The sequence below is a fragment of the Geotrypetes seraphini genome, chromosome 3 (assembly GCF_902459505.1).
Source record: "Geotrypetes seraphini chromosome 3, aGeoSer1.1, whole genome shotgun sequence".
NCBI lineage: Eukaryota > Metazoa > Chordata > Amphibia > Gymnophiona > Dermophiidae > Geotrypetes > Geotrypetes seraphini.
The window spans coordinates 337,233,862-337,252,748 of record NC_047086.1 but is presented as its reverse complement, the minus strand read 5'-3'; the positions used below and the strand labels follow the sequence as shown (position 1 = coordinate 337,252,748).

Sequence of the window (18,887 nt, the reverse complement as noted above, 5' to 3'; positions counted from 1 at the left end):
TCCTTACCACTATGGGGACTAGTGCTGCCCGATTCAGGGAAAAAAAATTCAATTTGATTCAGCCTATTGAATCGATTTGATTAGATTTTCCTGCCCAATTGGGTGTTTTGGGGGTTTTTCAAACATCCTGGTGAGTTTATTTTATAGCCTTTTCACCCACCCCACCCCTTTTTCCCTCTCCTACCCACACTGGCGCTGTGGTGTAAACAAATTAAACAAAAAAGACTTTTTCTCCCTCTGTTAAATCCTAGCTCACGTTCGCGGTCTAACACCAGCTCTGTTATGATACACATTTCAAATCTGACATATTTTTAATCACAAAATAGAAAAAAATATTTTTTCTACTTTTTGTTGTCTGGTCATTATTCAAATCATGTTGGTCCCAGGCTCTGGGACAAATGTCTTCTAATAACTCGCTTGCCAGGGTCTCCTGCCTATTTGTCATTTTTTTCTTTCTCTGTGCGAACCATCCATCTTCCATCTCTGTCCTCCCCTTCCATTTCTTTTCCCTCCCCCGGAGTTCTGGCATCCTTCTTTTTTTTCCATCTCCATCCTTGCAGCTGCAGCGATGGACCCCACCTTCCCCAGATCCACCATTTTTCCTTTTCTCAACTACCCTTTCATCTAGCATCTCTCCTTCCTTCCCTACTACCCCAGGGTCCACCATATCTCCCTTTCCCTTCCCAACTACCCTCCTATCCAGTATCTCTATCCCCCCTCCATACCATCTCTTGTGTCCAACTTCTCTCCCTTTCTGTTCCTTCCCTCCCTAAATCCCATTGTCCACAGTCTCTTGCTCTCTCCTCCATTATTTCTTCCCCCTCCCCCTCAGTCTGGCATATGTACGTCTCTTTGGACCCTCCCTTTCCTCCGTTTGTCAGTCCGTGTACTTATACATCAGGGCCCCTCCCAAAGGCCTATATGTTCCTCCCTTCTTTGTAGCATCCTCTGGATACCTCTCTGGCCTCTCCTGGTTTTACCTTCAGCCATTTAAGGCACCCTGAAGAAGATTGTCGATGCTGTAGCAAGCCTATCAGGCTGCTGTCGTCCTCCGCAGCACTTTCCCTCTGCCGTCTGTAGCATATTCCCTCTGCCACGGTCCTGCCCCTTCTCTGACGTCGGGTGCAGGATCATGTCAGAGGGAACGTGCTGTGGAAGATGACAGCAGCCTGTTAGGCTCACTACAGCATCAGCGATCCTCTTCAGACTGCCCTAATTAGCTGGTAAGACCGGGAGGCCAGGGGTAAAGCCGGAGGATTCTACAAAGGCCTATGCAGCACTTCCCGACTGACCCTCCTCCCTCGCCTCTTAAAGCAGAAATGGAAGCTGACCATGCCTTTAATTACGCAGGTGGGCACCACTACAGCGGGGGATGTTGCAGCCCTTGCAGATCTCCAGGACCAAGATCCGGGCGGACTCCAGATCTGGGGTAGAGTCCTTCAGTGCGGAGATTTTTTAAGCCAGTGCATTTGATGGATTTGATCTCTGAATCCCTCCAGGAGTTGAAGCTGGAGGCTGGGCAGCTTGTCACTGTGCCTCTTGAGTGATCAGAGGCCGCAATCCGCCACCTTTCTTGATCATTCTGCCATAGTTAAGATACAGACATTTGCTGAGGGCCCCCTGAGAAGCGCTAGTGCCATGTCTTAGCTTTTACCGATGGCGGACACTTAAATAGCACTTTGTATACCCCAAGATGGATTCCTCAGTGGCACTTGTTACTAAATTTACTTCTCTCCCCAGTAACTGAGAAGGGGGAGTGGGGTCCTAAACGATGTTCAGGACCGTAGAGTGGATTTTATTCTCAATCGCCTTTTTGACTCAGAATCTGCCAGAATTAAGGTGGTGATGGCCTCCTCCTTTGTGACCAGGGCTTGACATTCTAAGCTACACCATGATCCTCACAATACCATGATCCAGGATCTTGGTTTCGGGGGTGGACTACATGGCGGATGCCCTGTATGACATGCTATAGGTCTTCTGCAAGCTTTTGGCTTATTCCATTTCAGCGCGTAGCTGTGGATTCGGCAGTGGTCCGGCGACCTGATCTTGAAGACAACATTGAGAAGGTTGCCTTTCCAGGAACAACTCCTATTTAGCAATGGTTTGGATGACCTTATGGCTAGAGTTCAGGACCACAGACCCAAGTGTTTGCCTGTCAAAAGGCCTCGCCCCTCCAAGCATTCAGGGCACTCTAATTTTCATCCTTTCAGGCGTTCCATTCAGTACTTTGAGGCCTCCTCTGGGCAGCATTCTTCTCAGGCTGCCAGGCCGAGGTCAAAGGCTCCCGACACCAGTCGACCACGGGGAGCCATTTGGCACTCACCAAGAAGGAATTCTGAAGCCAGGTCTGTGACCACCCTCCTACAGATCGCGGGGGGCGGCTGTCTGCGTTTTTGGTGGAATAACAGCCCTCACCTCGGACTGTTTGGTCCTGGAAGTCCTCAAGGTGGCTACAAGTTGGAATTTCATCGTCCCCTGGCGATTATTTTCTGGATTCCCCTGCAGGATGACCAAAAAGGTGGCTTGGTTGAAGGCCACGGTCCTCAGGTTTGCTGGACATTGTGGCCATAGATAGAGCCCATTCCGGAGCCCGACTTGGGCTCCTTGTGATATTCAATTATACTTCATCGTTCCAAAGAGGCTCTGAAGATTGGAGGTTGATCTTGGACCTCAATGTGGTCAATGCGGAGCCGAGAGTGTCTCACTTTCGAATGGGGACAGTACATTCAGAGATTGCTTCGGTGGCTCTACGGGTGTTTATGGTCTCCCTGGATCAGACAGAGGCATATCTAATCTAATCTAATCTAATCCTTAGGTTTGTATACCGCATCATCTCCACGTTCGTAGAGCTCGACGCGGTTTACAGTAATAGGAAATAGGAAGGAACTACAACAGAGGGTTAGAGGTAGAAGTGTGAAGACAATTTAGAGGACTTGGGATGCCAAGATATAAGAGTTTCCTTGATTCCTAAGTTGGAGGAAGACTTACATTTTTTGAGAAAAGCCAGGTTTTCAGATGTTTGCGGAAAACTTGGAGAGAGCTCAAGTTCCGAAGAGGGGAGGTAAGGTTGTTGCAGAGCTCAGTGATTTTAAAGTGAAGGGAGGTCCCTAGCTTTCCTGTGTGGGAAATGCCTTTTAGCAAGGGGAAGGATAGTTTTAATTTGTGGGAGGATCTGGTGGTATTAGGGTTTGAAGAATTCCAAGAAAGAGGGATAAAGGGAGGGAGGATACCATATAGGATTTTGAAAGTTAAACAGGCGCATTTATAGTGGACCCTGGTAATTATCGGAAGCCAGTGGAGCGGGGAGACATGGTCAAATTTACTTTTAGCGAAGATGAGCTTGGCTGCGGCATTCTGAATCCGTTGGAGTCTGTGGAGGTTTTTCTTAGTTAGGCTTAAGTAGATAGAGTTGCAATAGTCCAATCTGGAGAGGATGATGGATTGGACAAGGAGGATAAAATGTTTTTGATGGAAGCAGGATCTAACTTTCCTCAGCATGTGAAGGCTGAAAAAGCATTTTTTACCAAGGATTGGAGGTGGTCATTGAAGGATAATGTGGAATCAATGATGATGCCCAAGACCTTGCTCGAGAACTCAAGCTGCAGAGGAGCCAGCGGGTAGTGGGATGGAGATGGGTAGGTGATCTAGTTTTGGACCGAGCCAAAGAAGTCTTGTTTTGGACTCATTCAATTTCATTTGCACAGTGTGGGCCCAGGATTGTAGGTTCATTATACAAGAGGATATGTTCTTAGACAGGTCGGTGAGGTTCGAATCGGTCTCGAGGAGGACAAGGATGTCATCTGCATAAGTGTAAATTGTTTCAAGGGGGGATAGGTAGAGGAGTTTTAGGGAGGACATATAGATTTTGAAAAGGATAGGGGATAGTGGAGAGCCTTGTGGGACTCCACAATTTGGAACGAGAGCGGAGGAATTTAGAGTACCACAATTCGGAACGAGAGCGGAGGAATTTAGAGTACCAACCTAGGACTGTGGAGTTGATACCTATCTCAGAGAGTTGGTAAACAAGAATATCATGGTGAACAATGTCGAAAGCAGCGGAAAGGTCAAATTGTAGGAGGACGGCGAACTTGTTTCAAGAGTGAAGTTGTTGAACCCTTGAAATCAGGGAAGACAGTAGGGATTCGGTGCTGAAGTTAGGACGAAAGCCATATTGATAGGGTAAAAGAATAGAGAATCTCTCTAAGTATGATGAGAGTTGGGAAGAAATGATGGACTCTAGCATCTTGGTTAGGAGAGGGATATTTGCAATTGGGCGATAGCTGGATGGTATGGAAGGGTCTAGGTCAGATTTTTTCAGTAGTGGGGTCAAGGCGATATGACCCATTTCTGGGGAGAAATGGCCCGACTGAAGGGCGGAGTTTATGAGAATGGTGATAGAAGAAATAGCCTGAGCAGGAATGTTCTCGTATAGGTAGGAGGGGAATGGGTCCAAGGAGCAATTACAGGATTTCAGTTTGAGGCAGAGATTGAGGACCAGGGATTCAGATACGCGCTCATAGGTGGTCCAGGATTTGTCAGCTGGGATAGGGTTGGAGACAATTAGGGTGGGAATGGAATCGGTGGGCACTAGGGAGATGTAAGAGACTGAAGGAGGGAAAGAGCATCTCAAGGAAGAAACCTTATCGTTGAAGAATTTTGCTAGAACATCGGCTGAGGGAGAGGAGGGGAGCACGGTGGGGTCTCTTTTGGAGGTTAGGGAGCGCCAGATGTTGAATAGAGTACTGCTTTGATTGTTGGACCTGGATATTTTGTCACCATAGAAGTTCTTTCTTGCTTTTTTTAGTGCTGTATTGTACAGCTTGATATTGACTCTCCAGGACTGTCTGTCTATAGGACATTTAGATTTTTTCCATATGCGCTCCAGAGCTCGACATTTCTGTTTTAGCTCTCGGTGATATGGGAGGAACCAAGGGGCCTTGTGGGGATAGGAGATGGATTTAGTGGAAAGGGGGGCGAGGGAAAGATAGGTGGATTTGGAGAGAGCGACCCAGTTATGCCAATTAGTACCTGAATCTGTAGGCTTAGGGGCAGAGGAGAATAGATTGAGAAATTTAGACCAGAACAGGTCGCTTGTGATTTTTTTGCGGAAGGTAATGGGGTTGGAAGTGCGGGGTGGAGCCCCAAGGTGCGACATAAAGATGGGGAGACAGAAAGCCCCTAGGAAGTGGTCAGACCAAGGGACATGTTCCCAGCGAGTGTCGTCAATTGACATCTTGTGAGCGGTAAGGTCGAGGAAGCTAATGAGGTCTAGTGTGTGCCCCTTTTCATGGGCTGGGGATGGTGCAGGGGGGGTGAGGCCAAAGGAGGTGAGGAAGCTAATAAGTTCAATCGTATCCTTGCTGGTGATGTCGTGTAGGTGGAGATTGATGTCTCTGATGATCAATAATCTTTGGAACTTGAGGAAGGCGTTTGTTATAGTCTCAAGGACGAGTTCGGAGGAGTTGTTCCAAGGGGTAGGTGGGCGGTATAGGAGCAGGATGCCCAGTGGGTAAGGGTGAAGTTCATCGTTGACGGAAGCAAGCATGTATTCTAGTGAGGTGTGGCAACCCCTTTCGAGGAGCTGAACATCGAAAAAGGATTTGTAGAGAATTGCCAGGCCATCTCCTTTACGGTTAGATCTAGGTGAAAAGAGACCTTGGTAGCCATGGGAGCAGAGTTCATTTTGTGTAAATAGGTCATCTTTTTTAATCCATGATTCCGTGATGCATAGGAAACCAGGGTCAGAATCATCAAGTAGGTCCTTCAGAATTTGAATCTTGTTGCAAGCGGATCTTGCGTTGCAATAAAGCATTGGGACTGGGGTGAGCGAGTCAGAGGCAAGGTTGGGGAGATTGGTAGGGGAAACAAACTTTAAAGAAGCATGGTTGATTCTTCGGTGGGGGGGGGGGGGTTGGGGAGGATATGGTCTGGTGCGAATCAGCGTGGGGATTTTGAGGCCAGGGCCATGAGGGTGGCTTCATGGTGAGAGGTTGGTGAGCCTTTGGTGAGCTTTTGGGTTGTGAAAATAAATATATATATATATATGCAGTTTGTACAAAAAAAAAAATTAATATATATATATATATATATATATATATATATATATATATATATATACAGTATATTAATTAATTTTTTTTTTTTTTTTGGGTGGGGGAAGCTAGACAACTTGGTATCTAAGTAAGAAGAGGATCTAGACAACTAGGTAGAGAAAGGACTAGACAGACTTAGCATACCTTGATGGAACTAGTATAGAGGTAAAGGAGAGGGCTTAAATATTGCACTCGTTCCTTAACATTGAAAGCACTTATCAATTTGATGGTTTCCTATAAGATGCTGTGGACAAGGACAGGCACTTAGCAACTGAATAGTGTCAAATAAGAAACTTTGAACAAGGTCAGGCACTTAGCAACTGAATAGTGTCCTATAGGAGAACTTAGAACAGGGTCAGGCGTATATTGGCTATACATGTGGGTTTACATGCGGTAACAGGCTATAGGTGCAGTTTATAACAATCTATGACATGCTGGACATGCAGTTTGTACAAATTAAATAAGCAGGCTATACAAGCTATACAGGTTATATAGGGACAGGGAAAGCTGTGTTGAACCAGCTGATAGAATCCCCAGGAAGAGCAGCAGTTAGGAGAGATGAAAGAAAAAACAGTTCCCTCAGAGCCTGGTGTGCTTTTTCACAAGTGACTTGGCACTAGAGGACAGCGTTAGAGTGGCCCCTCTTTGCTGTTGTGTTGAAACCAGCTGATAGAATCCTCAGGAAGAGCAGCAGTTAGATATGAAAGAAAACACAATTCCCTCAGAGCCTGGTGTGCTTTTTCACAAGTGACTTGGCACTAGAGGACAGCGTTAGAGTGGCCCCTCTTTGCTGCTGTGTTGAAACCAGCTGATAGAATCCTCAGGAAGAGCAGCAGTTAGGAGAGATGAATGATCTCATCTTTCTGGACTACAAGAAGTACCTGAGGTTCCATGTTCTGCATCAGCAGTTTCAGCGCTGCCCTTCGGATTGGTGACAGCGCCCAGGACCTTCACTAAGGTGATTGTGGTGGTGGCAGTCCATCTGTGCACCCTGGGAGTTCTGGTCCACCAGTTTCTGGATGACTGGCTGATCAGGGCCTCGTCAGAGTTTGAGAGGCATCAGGTGGTTCATTAAGCTGTTCAGTTGCTTCAGCACCTGGATTGGATGATTAACTTCTGGAATAGTCGCCTCGAGCTAATGCAGGACTTGGAATACCTGGGAGTTCACTTCTATATGGGTCACAACAAGGTGTTCCTGTCCATGTTGCATCAGGATAAGTTGTGCCAGGTGGTCAGGGATTTCCTGGCCACTCCGGTTCCAAGGGCCTGTCAGATCTCTATTTTCTGGGGGCCATGGTGGCGACGATCGATGATCTCCTTGGGCCAGGACCCATTTATGCCCTTTGCAGGATGCCCTGATTTTGTGCTGGAGTCTGAAAAGTGATGCTCTGCATGCCCCACTACTGTGTACAATGTTGGCTTGGAGCAGCTTAACCTGGTGGCTACGCCCTCTCTCTCTATCCAGGAGTCTTCCCCCCTCCAGATTTCCAAGTGCCAATCTCACAGGCTGGGGGCTGTCTGCATTGGACATTCCTGTTCAGGGCCGGTGGTCCCCCTCCAAGCAGAAGTGGTCGATCAATCGTCTGGAGCTTCAGGCGATTCGACTGGCTTTCCTCCACTTCGAGAGTCATCTCCGACTTCAGGCCGTCCGCGTATTCTCAGATAACACCACAGCAGTGGCTTACATCATTCGTCAGGGGACATCAGCAGCGAATCCCTGAGCGTTGAGGCCCAACTTCTTTTCTGGTGGGTGGAGAGACCCCTCGTGACACTTTTAGCTGTGCACGTGGCAGGAGTGGACAACGTCCAGGCAGATTGTCTTGTTGTCAGATTCTGGACTCCGGGGAGTGGTCCCTGGCCCAAACAGCATTCAACTGCATAATGGAATGCTGGTGTCCCACTTTCGACCTCATGGCATCGGCGACCAACAAGAAAGCGGATTGGTTCTTCAGTCAGTATCACGAGGCAGGCAGCAAAGCCTGGACGCAGGAATGTCTTCTGTATGTGTTCCCTCCATGAGATGGATAGCGGCTCACAGGGGTCAAGTGATCTTTGTTGTACCCGACTGCCTGAGGTGCCCATGGTATACTAACCTGGTTCAGTTGCAGTGGGATCACGAGCTCTAGCTCCCTTTTCATCCTCACCTTCTCATGCAGGGCCTGATTGCGCTGCAGGATCCAGACTGCTTTGATCTTACAGCCTGATTTGTGAGTGCACTGCCTTAGTTAGCAGGGGCAATTCTTTAGCCATTGCCACTCTTTTCCGCAGCAAGAAATAGCTCACAGTGGAGGCCTATGTAAAGGCTTGGAGATGATATCAGGTGTGGTTCATCCAGAAGCATGAGGCTCTGTCTAACTTGTCGGTTCCTCATATTCTGGAGTTCTTTCAGGACAGCCTAATGAAAGGACTGGCAGTGGCTTTTCTCAGAGTCCAGATTGCTGGTCTTTCTTATATAGACTCTAATCCCCTGAGGGGCTCCCTAGCCCCTCATCCGGATGTCATCCGTTTTCTGCAAGGCACTCTGAGGCTTCAGCTCCCCTATCCAACTTGGAATTTCAACTTGGTTCTCCGCTTTCTGGCTCGTTCACCTTATAAGCCTTTGGAGGAAGCATCCTTAAATGGATCTTACGATCAAGACTCTTTTTTGGGTGACCATTACCTCCACCTGCAATGTTTCAGAGCTTCAGGCTCTTTCCTACCGGGATACCTTTTTGCATATTATGGATTCCAGCGTGGTTCTGTGCACTGTTCCCTCCTTTTTTCCAAATGTGGTCTTGGCTTTCCACATTACTCAGGAAGTCCGGCTTCCTGGTCTTGCTTCCTCCAGTTTGAGGGAGCAGGACCGGGTGTTGTAGTCCTTGGACGTGCGCAAGATCCTGTTGTGGTACCTGGAGGTTACGAACAATTTTCATCTCTCTGACCATCTCTTTGTTCTGGCAGGTTTTGCCTGCAAGGGCAGGCCGTCTTCCAAGGCTACCATTTCCAGATGGATCCATATGGCCCTTTCTTCAGCTTGCATAGCTGCTGGTTGGAACGCCCCCCTCCCCCACCACTCCAATTGCGGTGAGGGCTCATTCTACCAGAGGCATCGGTGATCTCTTTGGAGGAGATTTGCAGTGCAGCTACCTGGTCCTCTTTGCATAGGTTCACCAAGTTTTACAGGATCGATGTGGCGCCGAAGCAGGATGCTGCTTTTGGTTCCTCTGTTTTGGCAGCAGGCTCATCAGTCCCACCCTTACTCTTCGAGAGTGTTCTGTTATGTCCCACTAATCCAGGAATAGAGCGGTATTGTACAAGAACGAAAGATTAGGTTCTTACCTTTTCTAATCTTTCTTATAAATCCATATTCTATTCCTGGAAACCCGCCCTGGGATTTGCTGATGCGCTGATTGTCTGCCTTTACAAGTATTGGTAAGCTGGATTTCTGTTTTCTGACCAGCCTTTATAAGAGTGCCATCTGAATCTGTTTAGCATTTAGGTTGGGGTGTTTTATTTTTTTTTTTTATTTTTTTTTTGGTGGGGGGGTCTCTAGTTCAGGTGCTTCCCTCTGTTTCTCCTTATAGCACTTTTTTTGTAGTTCAGGTTCCTAATGTTTAAATGACCTGTTTCAATTGTTGCTGTTTGTTCTAAATTTCTTGTTATGAGCAGATTAGACTTGTCAGGGAGTGTCCCCATACCCCTCTCTTTTGCCTTTGTCCTCTACAGATGTTCCTGGCTGCTTTGTCATAGACTGGATTCCAGGGGGGTGGGTGCAGTCCTGAGGTAAGAGGGGAGGGACTCAAGACTGTGTGATGAGGATTCCTACAAGCTCTGGTGAGTAAGGGAAAATATACCCAATAGTCCAGGAGTAGAGTATTGATTTACAAGAAAGAAGATTAGCAAAGGTAAGAGCCTAATTTTTCGATCTTTTAGTCTCTCTAATTCTTCTACCTGAGCACTGTATAGATGCACCTTCTTGTTCATTTTGTCTGTCTTGACTAGATGGTAAGCTCTTTTGAGCAGGGACTGTCCTATGTTTTGATGTACAGCACTGCGTATCTCTAATAGTATTATAGAAATGATTAGTATTAATTTCTCAGTATTTACTATGTGGATTCCTAAATGTAATGTACTTTAGTTTGAAGTAAATGAATTTTTTCCTAATATGTGGGGTGCATCTATCTTTTATTTTAGATGCTTCCTTTAAATACAAATATTCGTCTTGCATATTCAAATGGGAAGGATGATGAACAGAACTTCATTCAGAATCTCAGCTTGTTTCTTTGCACCTTTCTGAAGGAACACGGTCAGCTTATAGAAAAGAGGCTAAATTTGAGAGAAACTTTAATGGAGGTAAGTTCTCTACGATCATGTTCATGGATACCTACTATCATAGTTTGCATCATGAAATCAATAAGAACTTGTAAAAAGCACATGAGTCCTGAACCTTTGGGTAGTAGTATATCAGCACCCGTGAGGTATGCAGAAGGCATCATCTACATTTTCAACTCCACTTCCCTGCATCACCGAGCACTGCCCTCGCTCGTTAGTTTTTTCCTTTTGCAAACAAGTTGAAAAGGTGTCTTTTCATATGTCCTGCTAAACTTCTTGTTTTTCTGGTATTATTCAACATTTTTTTTTTTTAAGAGGCTTTTGTGTGTGATGGAGGTTCCCAGTAATCCTGGGACAGCTCTAGTTGAAAGAAGCTGAAGATGAGGTGTTCTGAGATCTCTAGCTGGGTAGGCCACCCTTGCTGCAGGGCACCTGTCTGACCAGCCTGCCTAACTTTTGGATCAGCTCAAGGTTTGACCCTTGGGATTCTACTCACTGGATTTTAACTAAAGTGAATGAGCGCAGGCTGAATTTGAGCTCCCCCTGGTTGGGGGACCTTGCGGGTGCTAGCTGCCCCCCCTCCCCTGATGAATCATGGAGACTGGTGGGGTAGAGAGTTTCATGCTGTTTCAGCCTGTTTAAAAAGCAGCTAGAAGAAACAAGCCCCTGGAGATCCTGCTTGCTTGTCTGAGGCTGAAAAGCTTTTCCTTCAGCCAGCTACAGTGAGAGCAGATACAGGCACATCACATGGCAGCACAGTGATGCCTTTACAGTCTATAAAAGACATCGGCGTGAGTTTTTAAGAGTTTCTGAGGCTTCCTTTGAGTGATCTCTCTTCTCTAAAATCTTGTTTTTGACATTTTTTGCCCATTTGTCGCTCCCTCTGGCCATTTGTAGTTCCAAAATCACTGCTTCTGCAGCCATCTTGGATTTTCTGATTTTATTTTAAAAGCCTCCCCTTACCTTAAAACACCTAGTTTGGGTCTGGAAACAAGATGGACTCCACAAGTGATTTAATACCACTGTATTTTGCCGATTTTATACTGGATGAGATCCTGAGGCTTGCCCGTGTGCCACGTACCGAGGCACGCATGATGGCAGGAGCTTCAGGCTTATCTCCCCTGGGACACAGAAGACTCAAAGTGGAACATAAATCCATCTTAGAGCTCTCCACTGGCAATCATACATTACAAGCAAAGAAAAAATGCATAGAGGCTACTTCGTCAGAGAAGTCTCTTGAGGTAGTCTTAAAATGATCCCTTGGGAACTCAGGTCAGGTTTTTGATTCTAATTTTGTGGTACTCATGTTTGATGCCTGTGTGAAGTACAAGCAGCCTCCAGGTCCAGCTGAGGTTATGCCAGTTAGCACGCAGGAGAGTTTATCCCTGGTGGCAAGCCATGAGTTTAGTTTGGTCGCCTGGAAGGAGAAGGTTTTGTCAAGGAACCTTTTGAGATGACAATAGTTTTAGGGAGGGGAAGGCAAACAGATGAATTCTGCGAGAGTTCTTATTGTTGTGATTTAATTTAAAGTGGGGGATGAGGTAGCTTGGGGATAGACCAAACACCGTTTTGTATCTGAGGCATGCGAACTTGAATAGTACTCTGGATTCAAATGGTAGCCAGTGCAGTTTATGGTAGAAAGGGGTGATATGTTCCCATTTGTTTAGGCCAAATATAAGGCGGACGGCAGTGTTCTGAATCAGTTTTAGTCTCCTGGTGGTTTTCTTCATGGAGTCTAGGTAAATGATGTTGCAATAATCCAGGATGCTGAGAATGGAGGATTGTACTAACAGTCGGAATGAGTTGTTATCAAAGTATTTTTTTATGGTGCGGATTTTCCAGAGCACCGAGAAGCTTTTCCTGACGGTAAGATCAGTGTGCTTCTCAAGGGAAGGTGTTTGTCTAGGGTGACTCCTAGTATTTTTAGGGTTTGTTCTAGGGGGAAGTCCGATCCATTCACTTGAATTGAGGTATCTTTGATTTTATCATTGGGGGAGGCCAGGAAGAATTTAGTTTTGTCAGCATTTAGTTTTAGACTATAGGATAGCATCCAGAGTTCTATCTGCCTGAGTAAGTGTGATATAGAGTTAAGCAGCTCTAGGGTGAAACTGGTTAGTGGGATGATTATTGTGATGTCATCTGCGTAAATGAAGAATTTGAGCTTGAAGCTGTGCAGGAGGTTTCCCAGAGAGACGAGATAGACATTGAATAGGGTGGGGGATAGTGATGAGCCCTGGGGAACACCACAGGAATTGTCCCAGCTGTGGGAGAAAGAGTCGTTCTTGATCACTCTGTAAGATCTATTTTTTAGAAACCCGTGGAACCAGCTGAGAACCTGTCTGGAGATGCCGATGTGTGCAAGGCAGTTTAGGAGAATGATGTGGTCGACTAGGTCGAAAGCACTGCTTAGGTCAAGTTGCAAGATTAGGGCGCTGGAACCCTGGCTGAAGAGTGAGTGCAGGTAGTCGAGTAGAGAGAGTATGATGGTTTCGGTGCTATGGCCAGAGCAAAAGCCCGATTGGTTGTCGTGTAAGATGTCGAATTTGTCCAGGTATGTGGTGAGTTCTGCATTTACCGCCCCTTCAGTTATTTTGGTGACTAGCGAGATGCTGGCGATAGGTCTGTAATTAGATGGAATGTTGGGAGGTTCTTTTGAGTTTTTTATAATTAGACTTATCAAGATGTGGCCTTGCTCTGCTGGGAAGTTTCCAGCGGATAGTAGAGCGTTGACCCATGTCAGCATGTTGGCTTTGAAGTGGATTGAGCAAATCTTCACAATTTATAGAGCCTTCAGAAGCGGCACTCCAAAGTACACAAGGCATTGAAATCTTATGGAGCTAAATTGCCGCTATGCTTTCTCATTTGCTCATTTAATTATTTTATATTTTTATTTTTATAGTTTTACATCTTTAATTTGAAAAGTTTATCCCAAAAAACTTATCTGGATAGTTGCGTGTGGCACAAAAGAGCACCGACGCAAACATGCATGTTTCGTTGCAAGGTCTTTGCTTCAGGGCGCGGTATTTTTTTAGGCTAGTATAGTTTCTCAAAACAAGGAGAGGTGTTTGCCTCAGGAAAACTGTACCCTGAAGCAGAGACCTTGTATCGAAACATGTTCGTCAAGCCAAACCTTTTTTTAAACCAACATTCTAATGAAATAATCAGTCATTGTTTTCTGCATGCAGATTGCACGATTCAGGCTGTGTATCTGACTACTGATGTTGTAAAACTGTCCATAGTCATGACATCCATTTATCTCCAGACAACAACACTGTGTGTGTAGGGACTTCAGCGCATCCGAGACGGAAACAATTTCTGCAGGTGGTTAACTAGTCGTGATGACAGCAGCAGTGTTTTCGTCCTCATCAGAATCTTGGTTGTCTGCAGTATCCTTTATGACAGTACAAATATTGGAATTAGTACTGTCAAATGATGTGGGTTCATCGTTGTCAACGGCAACATACAGCTCAAACTCTTGTGTTGAGATTCCAACTGGGAGTTCAATGGACAAAGTGTCAGCTTCAGTTGTCTCATTGATTGTGTGAACGAAGCTCGCCCCTCGATAGCAATTTGAAATCGTTGATGATGAGACTTGACTCCATGCCTCCCGTACCATATGAAGAGAATCGAGCATTGTCATTTATCTCGCGAGCTCAGCAACTCGGAGGCTGGATTCTGTGCTTGCATCAATCACTGCCATCACATATCGTAGGACAAGTGACCTGTAATGACGTTTGAAGTTTGCGATTATCCCTTGGTCCAACGGCTGGATCAAAGAGGTAGTGTTTAGCGGTAGAAACACGGGTTTGATGTTGGTTAGTCTTACGTCTTTGCTGTGTGCTGTGCAGTAGTGCTGCTTGTTTCAGGATAAAAAAATTCTGATTCGATTCAGCCTATTGAATCGATTTTTCTGCCCAATTGGGTGTTTTTTTTATAGCCTCTTTACCCCTTTTATAGCCTCTTCACCCCCTATACCCTCTCCTACCCACACTGGCGCTGTGGTGTAAACAAAGCAGACTTTTCCTCTCTCTGTTAAATCCTAGCTCATATTCGCGGTCTAACACCACATCTGGCAGAATACATATTTCAAATCTGACATATTGTAATCACAAAATACAAAATAAAATTATTTTTTCTACCCTTTGTCTGGACATTATTCAAATCATTTTTGTCCCAGGCTCTGATTGTTTTCTGATAACTCACTTGCTAGGGTCTCCTGCCTATTTGTCGTTTTCTTCTGTCTCGTGCTAACCACCCATCTCTGTCCTCCTTTTCTGTTTCCCTTCTCTCCCCCAGAGGTCTTGCATCTTTCCTTTTTTCCATCTCCATCCCCAGATCCACCTTTTCTCAACTACCCTTTCATTCAGCATCTCTCCCTCCTTCCCTACCACCCCAAGATCCACCATCTCTCCCTTTCTCTTCCCAACTACCCTCCTAGTCAGTTTCTCTATCCCCCCTTCACACCATCCTTTGTGTCCAACTTCTCTCCCTTTCTGTTGCTTCCCTCCCTAAATCCCATTGTCCACCATTTCTCTCCCTCTCCTCTGTTTTTAGACCATTATTTCTACCCCTCCCCCCCAACGGTCCGGCATATGCACATCTCTTTGAACCCCCCCTTCCCTCCCACCCTCCATGTACTTGTATACCAGGGCCCCCCTCCCCTGAAGGCCTGCATCACCCCCACCCCCACCCCGGCCTCCTGCTCTTCCATTTACCTAATTCCAGGAGCTGAGCAGCCTGCAGAAAGGATCACTGTTGCTAGTGATCTTTGCAGGCTGTCATTGGCCTCCGGAGCTGTCTTCCCTTTGCCACGGGCCCGCCCCTCCTCTAAGGTCAGGGTCAGGATCGCAGCAGAGGAAACAACAGCTCCGAAGGCTGATGGCAGCCTGTAAAGATTGCTATCACTGGTGATCCTCTCTGCAAGCTGCTCCACTGCTGGAATTAGGTAAATGGACGCGCGGGAGGCCAGGAGGAAAGCCAGACACCGCAGCACTTCCCAACTGACCCTCGCCCTCTAAAGCAGGAGCAGCAGCGGCCGGCCAGCAAGAAGCAGCTCTGCCACTCCTGCTTGCGAGGGGGGGGAAGGCCAGTCACCAAATTGGAGGCCAAATTTTTTTTGTTGTTTTTAAATTGATTCAAATCAATTCACCTGAAGTGAATCAGTGAATCAATTTGAATCGTGAATTGGGCAGAAGGCAGCACTACTGTACAGTTATCACACAGCATTACAATGTGCCTCCTACGCCTTCTCATCAGATTGTCGAGCTTCTGCAACCATTCAATCCATAATGTCGCTGTCATCCATGCGTTTTAGTTGCTTTCATATTCAACAGGCAGGCATTTAATGTTTTTGAAGCACCGAGAATTTTGATTCTTCCCAATCACCCAGTGGCTCAAGCTTTTCACTACTGTCCATATTGCAACTGATCAACAATGTCAATTGTTCCTTTAGCACCTTGAAGCCAACAGCTTTGCTGCGTTTAAAAGCCAGTGTTCCATCAGGCCCGTCTCATCGGCATTGGAAATATCACATGGTTCTTATCCACCAATGATTGATGGCAACACTTCCATGACCCATCTTTCTGCACCAAACTCATCTGCGTCTTTTTTTATCACCATGCTGCTTCTTAAATTTTATGCCGTTGCGAAATTTCCACCTCTCTAACCATCCATGTGTTGCTTTGATGTCTTCTGTGCCCAGTTCTTCAGATGACTGTGCTGCTTTCTCCATCAGCAGAGGTCCACTGATTGGCAGTCGTTGACTTCTAGCTTCAGCAAACCATCGCAGCAATGCCTGTTCAATGTCTCCAGCCTTCCCAATTCTTTTCCATTTTCTGGTAGGATTGATGCTGTTTTGCCAGTCTTTCAATATGGCTTGCATTTTTTTTTATAAATCTAAGAAATCTGGTTAGGATGAACACTGTAATGTTTTGCAATAGAGACCTGACTCTCCCTTTGATCAAGTTTCTTTAAGACATCGACATGTTCAGCCAAAGACAATGATTTTAGCCCAGGCAACGCCATGGTGCAGTCCTGAAAGTTCGAACACCTGGCCAGGCCTAGATTGCTGTTCTAAAACACATGACTCATCCACGTCAGAATGTGATTGCTTTTAACTGGAGTGAACATAACGTGAAAGAATAGGGGCGGGACCTATGACATCAGTGCGCATAAGTGGGTTGTGTGCTTATCAGAATTGTAGATATCCGGTGTTTACGTCCATTGACTAATGTAAAAAAACGGGATCATGGTGGTGGGTGTGGATAACCGAAGCATGCGCTTAAGACGTGCATGTAGGTGGAGTTGACTGTAGTTACAAATATTATCCCAGGAATGCCTCCCCTCCCTTCTCCTAATTCAGCAATAATTCTTATTGCTATATGCAAACTGTGTTAAGACAAATTCCCTCTACTGGGGTTATTACACTCTGCAACAATTGCTTATTTCATTTCTCACAAAGGTTATCTCTGCTTTGATACAAATTGAGGAGAGAAGGCAGTGCCCATGATGCAGAGAGGTGGAGTTGAAAATGTAGACATTGCCTTCTGCATACCTCGTGCACTATCCACACGTTCAGGGCTCGTGTGCTTTTCTACAGGAAAGATTATCGAGGCAAAAACATAATCTTCCGTTATAGTTATCTAGTTGAATGTAAATGTAAGTTCTAAGTTGATGCAATCAGTATTTAGAATGTAAATTAAGCCACAGAATTCTTAAGCTATTAAGAATGAATGTACAAAGTAGATAACGAAATTAAGGATGACACTTTCCTATACCTTGCAGCATATTCTGTATAAAGTGCGATTTACAATGAAGTGTTTGTCATGTTTGTAATTTTGTTATAATGTTTTTATAGAGGTTGAGCCCTCTATATTGGCAGCAAGTGTTGAAGTTTCTAGTTTTAGTTGAAAATACTTCATCTAATCCATAGTATCCACTTTACCTAGTATATGTGGTCTTTGATTAGATACTACACTTCCTTTCTGTTAGATTAGCAACACTTTTCTCTCCTCTATTTTGATTCATTATGTCAATACAATTTTGTAATACTTAATGATCTAAAGGTTGAAGTGCCTTCAAAGGGTCATCCTTTAACACCTTATTAAAGGGGGGGAAGAGAGGAGCATTATCCTTACAGTAACATTCATTCTTCCTCTCCTGTGTTTTAGTGCATAATCGCCTGACTCCCTAGGCCCAGTCTGCCTTAATATATGAAGAAATCTGAATGTAGATTGTCAGAAACCTTATACTTAACGTTTCTTGCCCTTATTTGCGTGTTGTGAGTGTTTGTATGCTCTAGCATTCTATTTGCACAATAAATGCAATCATTCAAATTCTTCTAATAGTATTTTGATATAAGGAGTTTTAATATAAAGGATGCTTCTGTTGGTGAAAAGTTTCTTATATTGAAAGGAAATAGAATGGATAATGTTTATAACACTAAATCTTGATATTCATAAAAGGTCAATATTGGATTGTGATAGGGGTCCTTTTACTATGGCGCTCTAGCCATTTTAGCACACACTAAATGCTAACGCATCCATATAATATAATGGACGCGCTAGAATGGCTAGCGCACCTTAGTAAAAGGACCCCATAGTTAGCTGTGGAAAGTCTTGAAATCATTTTATGTAAATGCCCTCTTTTTATTTAGGCCCTTCATTATATGTTACTTGTGTCTGAAGTGGAAGAAACTGAAGTTTTTAAGATATGTCTTGAATACTGGAATCATTTGGCTGCTGAGTTATACAGAGAGAGTCCATTTTCAACATCGGCTTCCCCATTGCTTTCTGGAAGTCAACATTTTGATGTTCCTCCCAGGAGACAACTTTATTTGCCAGTTCTGTCTAAGGTAATTACTTAAATTTCTGATCCTAGTATTTTTTTTTTTTTACAGAACATGCTTAAAAATATTATACCACAACCAATAAAAAATAATGATGATATCCTATATTTCTAACAATTCTGTTTAGCACATTGTTTGGAGAAAAGTGTTCACCTCTTATTGCAGGTTACTGGATACCAAAATGACACTTGGAGCTTTTTGTAAATATCAAATCCTTTCTTTATTCTAGCATTGGGCTCTTTAGCAGCCCTTACTTTTAGTCTGAGGAACAGTCCAAAATTTGATAATAGGAGGAGAAGTTTGAAAATAGTTTTTTTTGCACTTCCCATGTTCCTGCCTTTTTTCTTGGAAAAACTGTTACCTGTGACCCACCTTGTCAATCTTTTTCTTCGCTTTGAACCATCTTATTTTTAATGGACGCTTTTACTTTGGATTTGGTATTGTCTTTGTTTACCATGTTCAAAAAGTTAGCCAGTAACTTCTAGTTTTTTGCAGTCTAGCTATAAAATAAAAATTGCCATGAAGATCTAGGACAGGGGTGTCAAATGTTGGTCCTCGAGGGCCACAATCCAGTCAGGTTTTCTGGATTTCCCCAATGAATATGCATGAGATCTATTAGCTTACAATGAAAGCAGTGC

The 18,887-nt window shown here is 44.8% G+C and overlaps 1 protein-coding gene across 5 annotated transcripts in view; it reads left to right on the top strand.

Moving 5' to 3' along the window:
* Positions 1 to 18,887, top strand: part of XPO1 (exportin 1) — a 555,220-nt gene that overhangs the window by 198,487 nt on the left and 337,846 nt on the right. For all 5 annotated transcript variants that reach the window (XM_033936440.1, XM_033936441.1, XM_033936437.1 and 2 more), the window contains 2 exons: positions 10,266 to 10,424; positions 18,058 to 18,255. In XM_033936440.1, the coding sequence (XP_033792331.1) occupies positions 10,266 to 10,424; positions 18,058 to 18,255 (357 nt within the window). The remainder of the gene's footprint in view (positions 1 to 10,265; positions 10,425 to 18,057; positions 18,256 to 18,887) is intronic.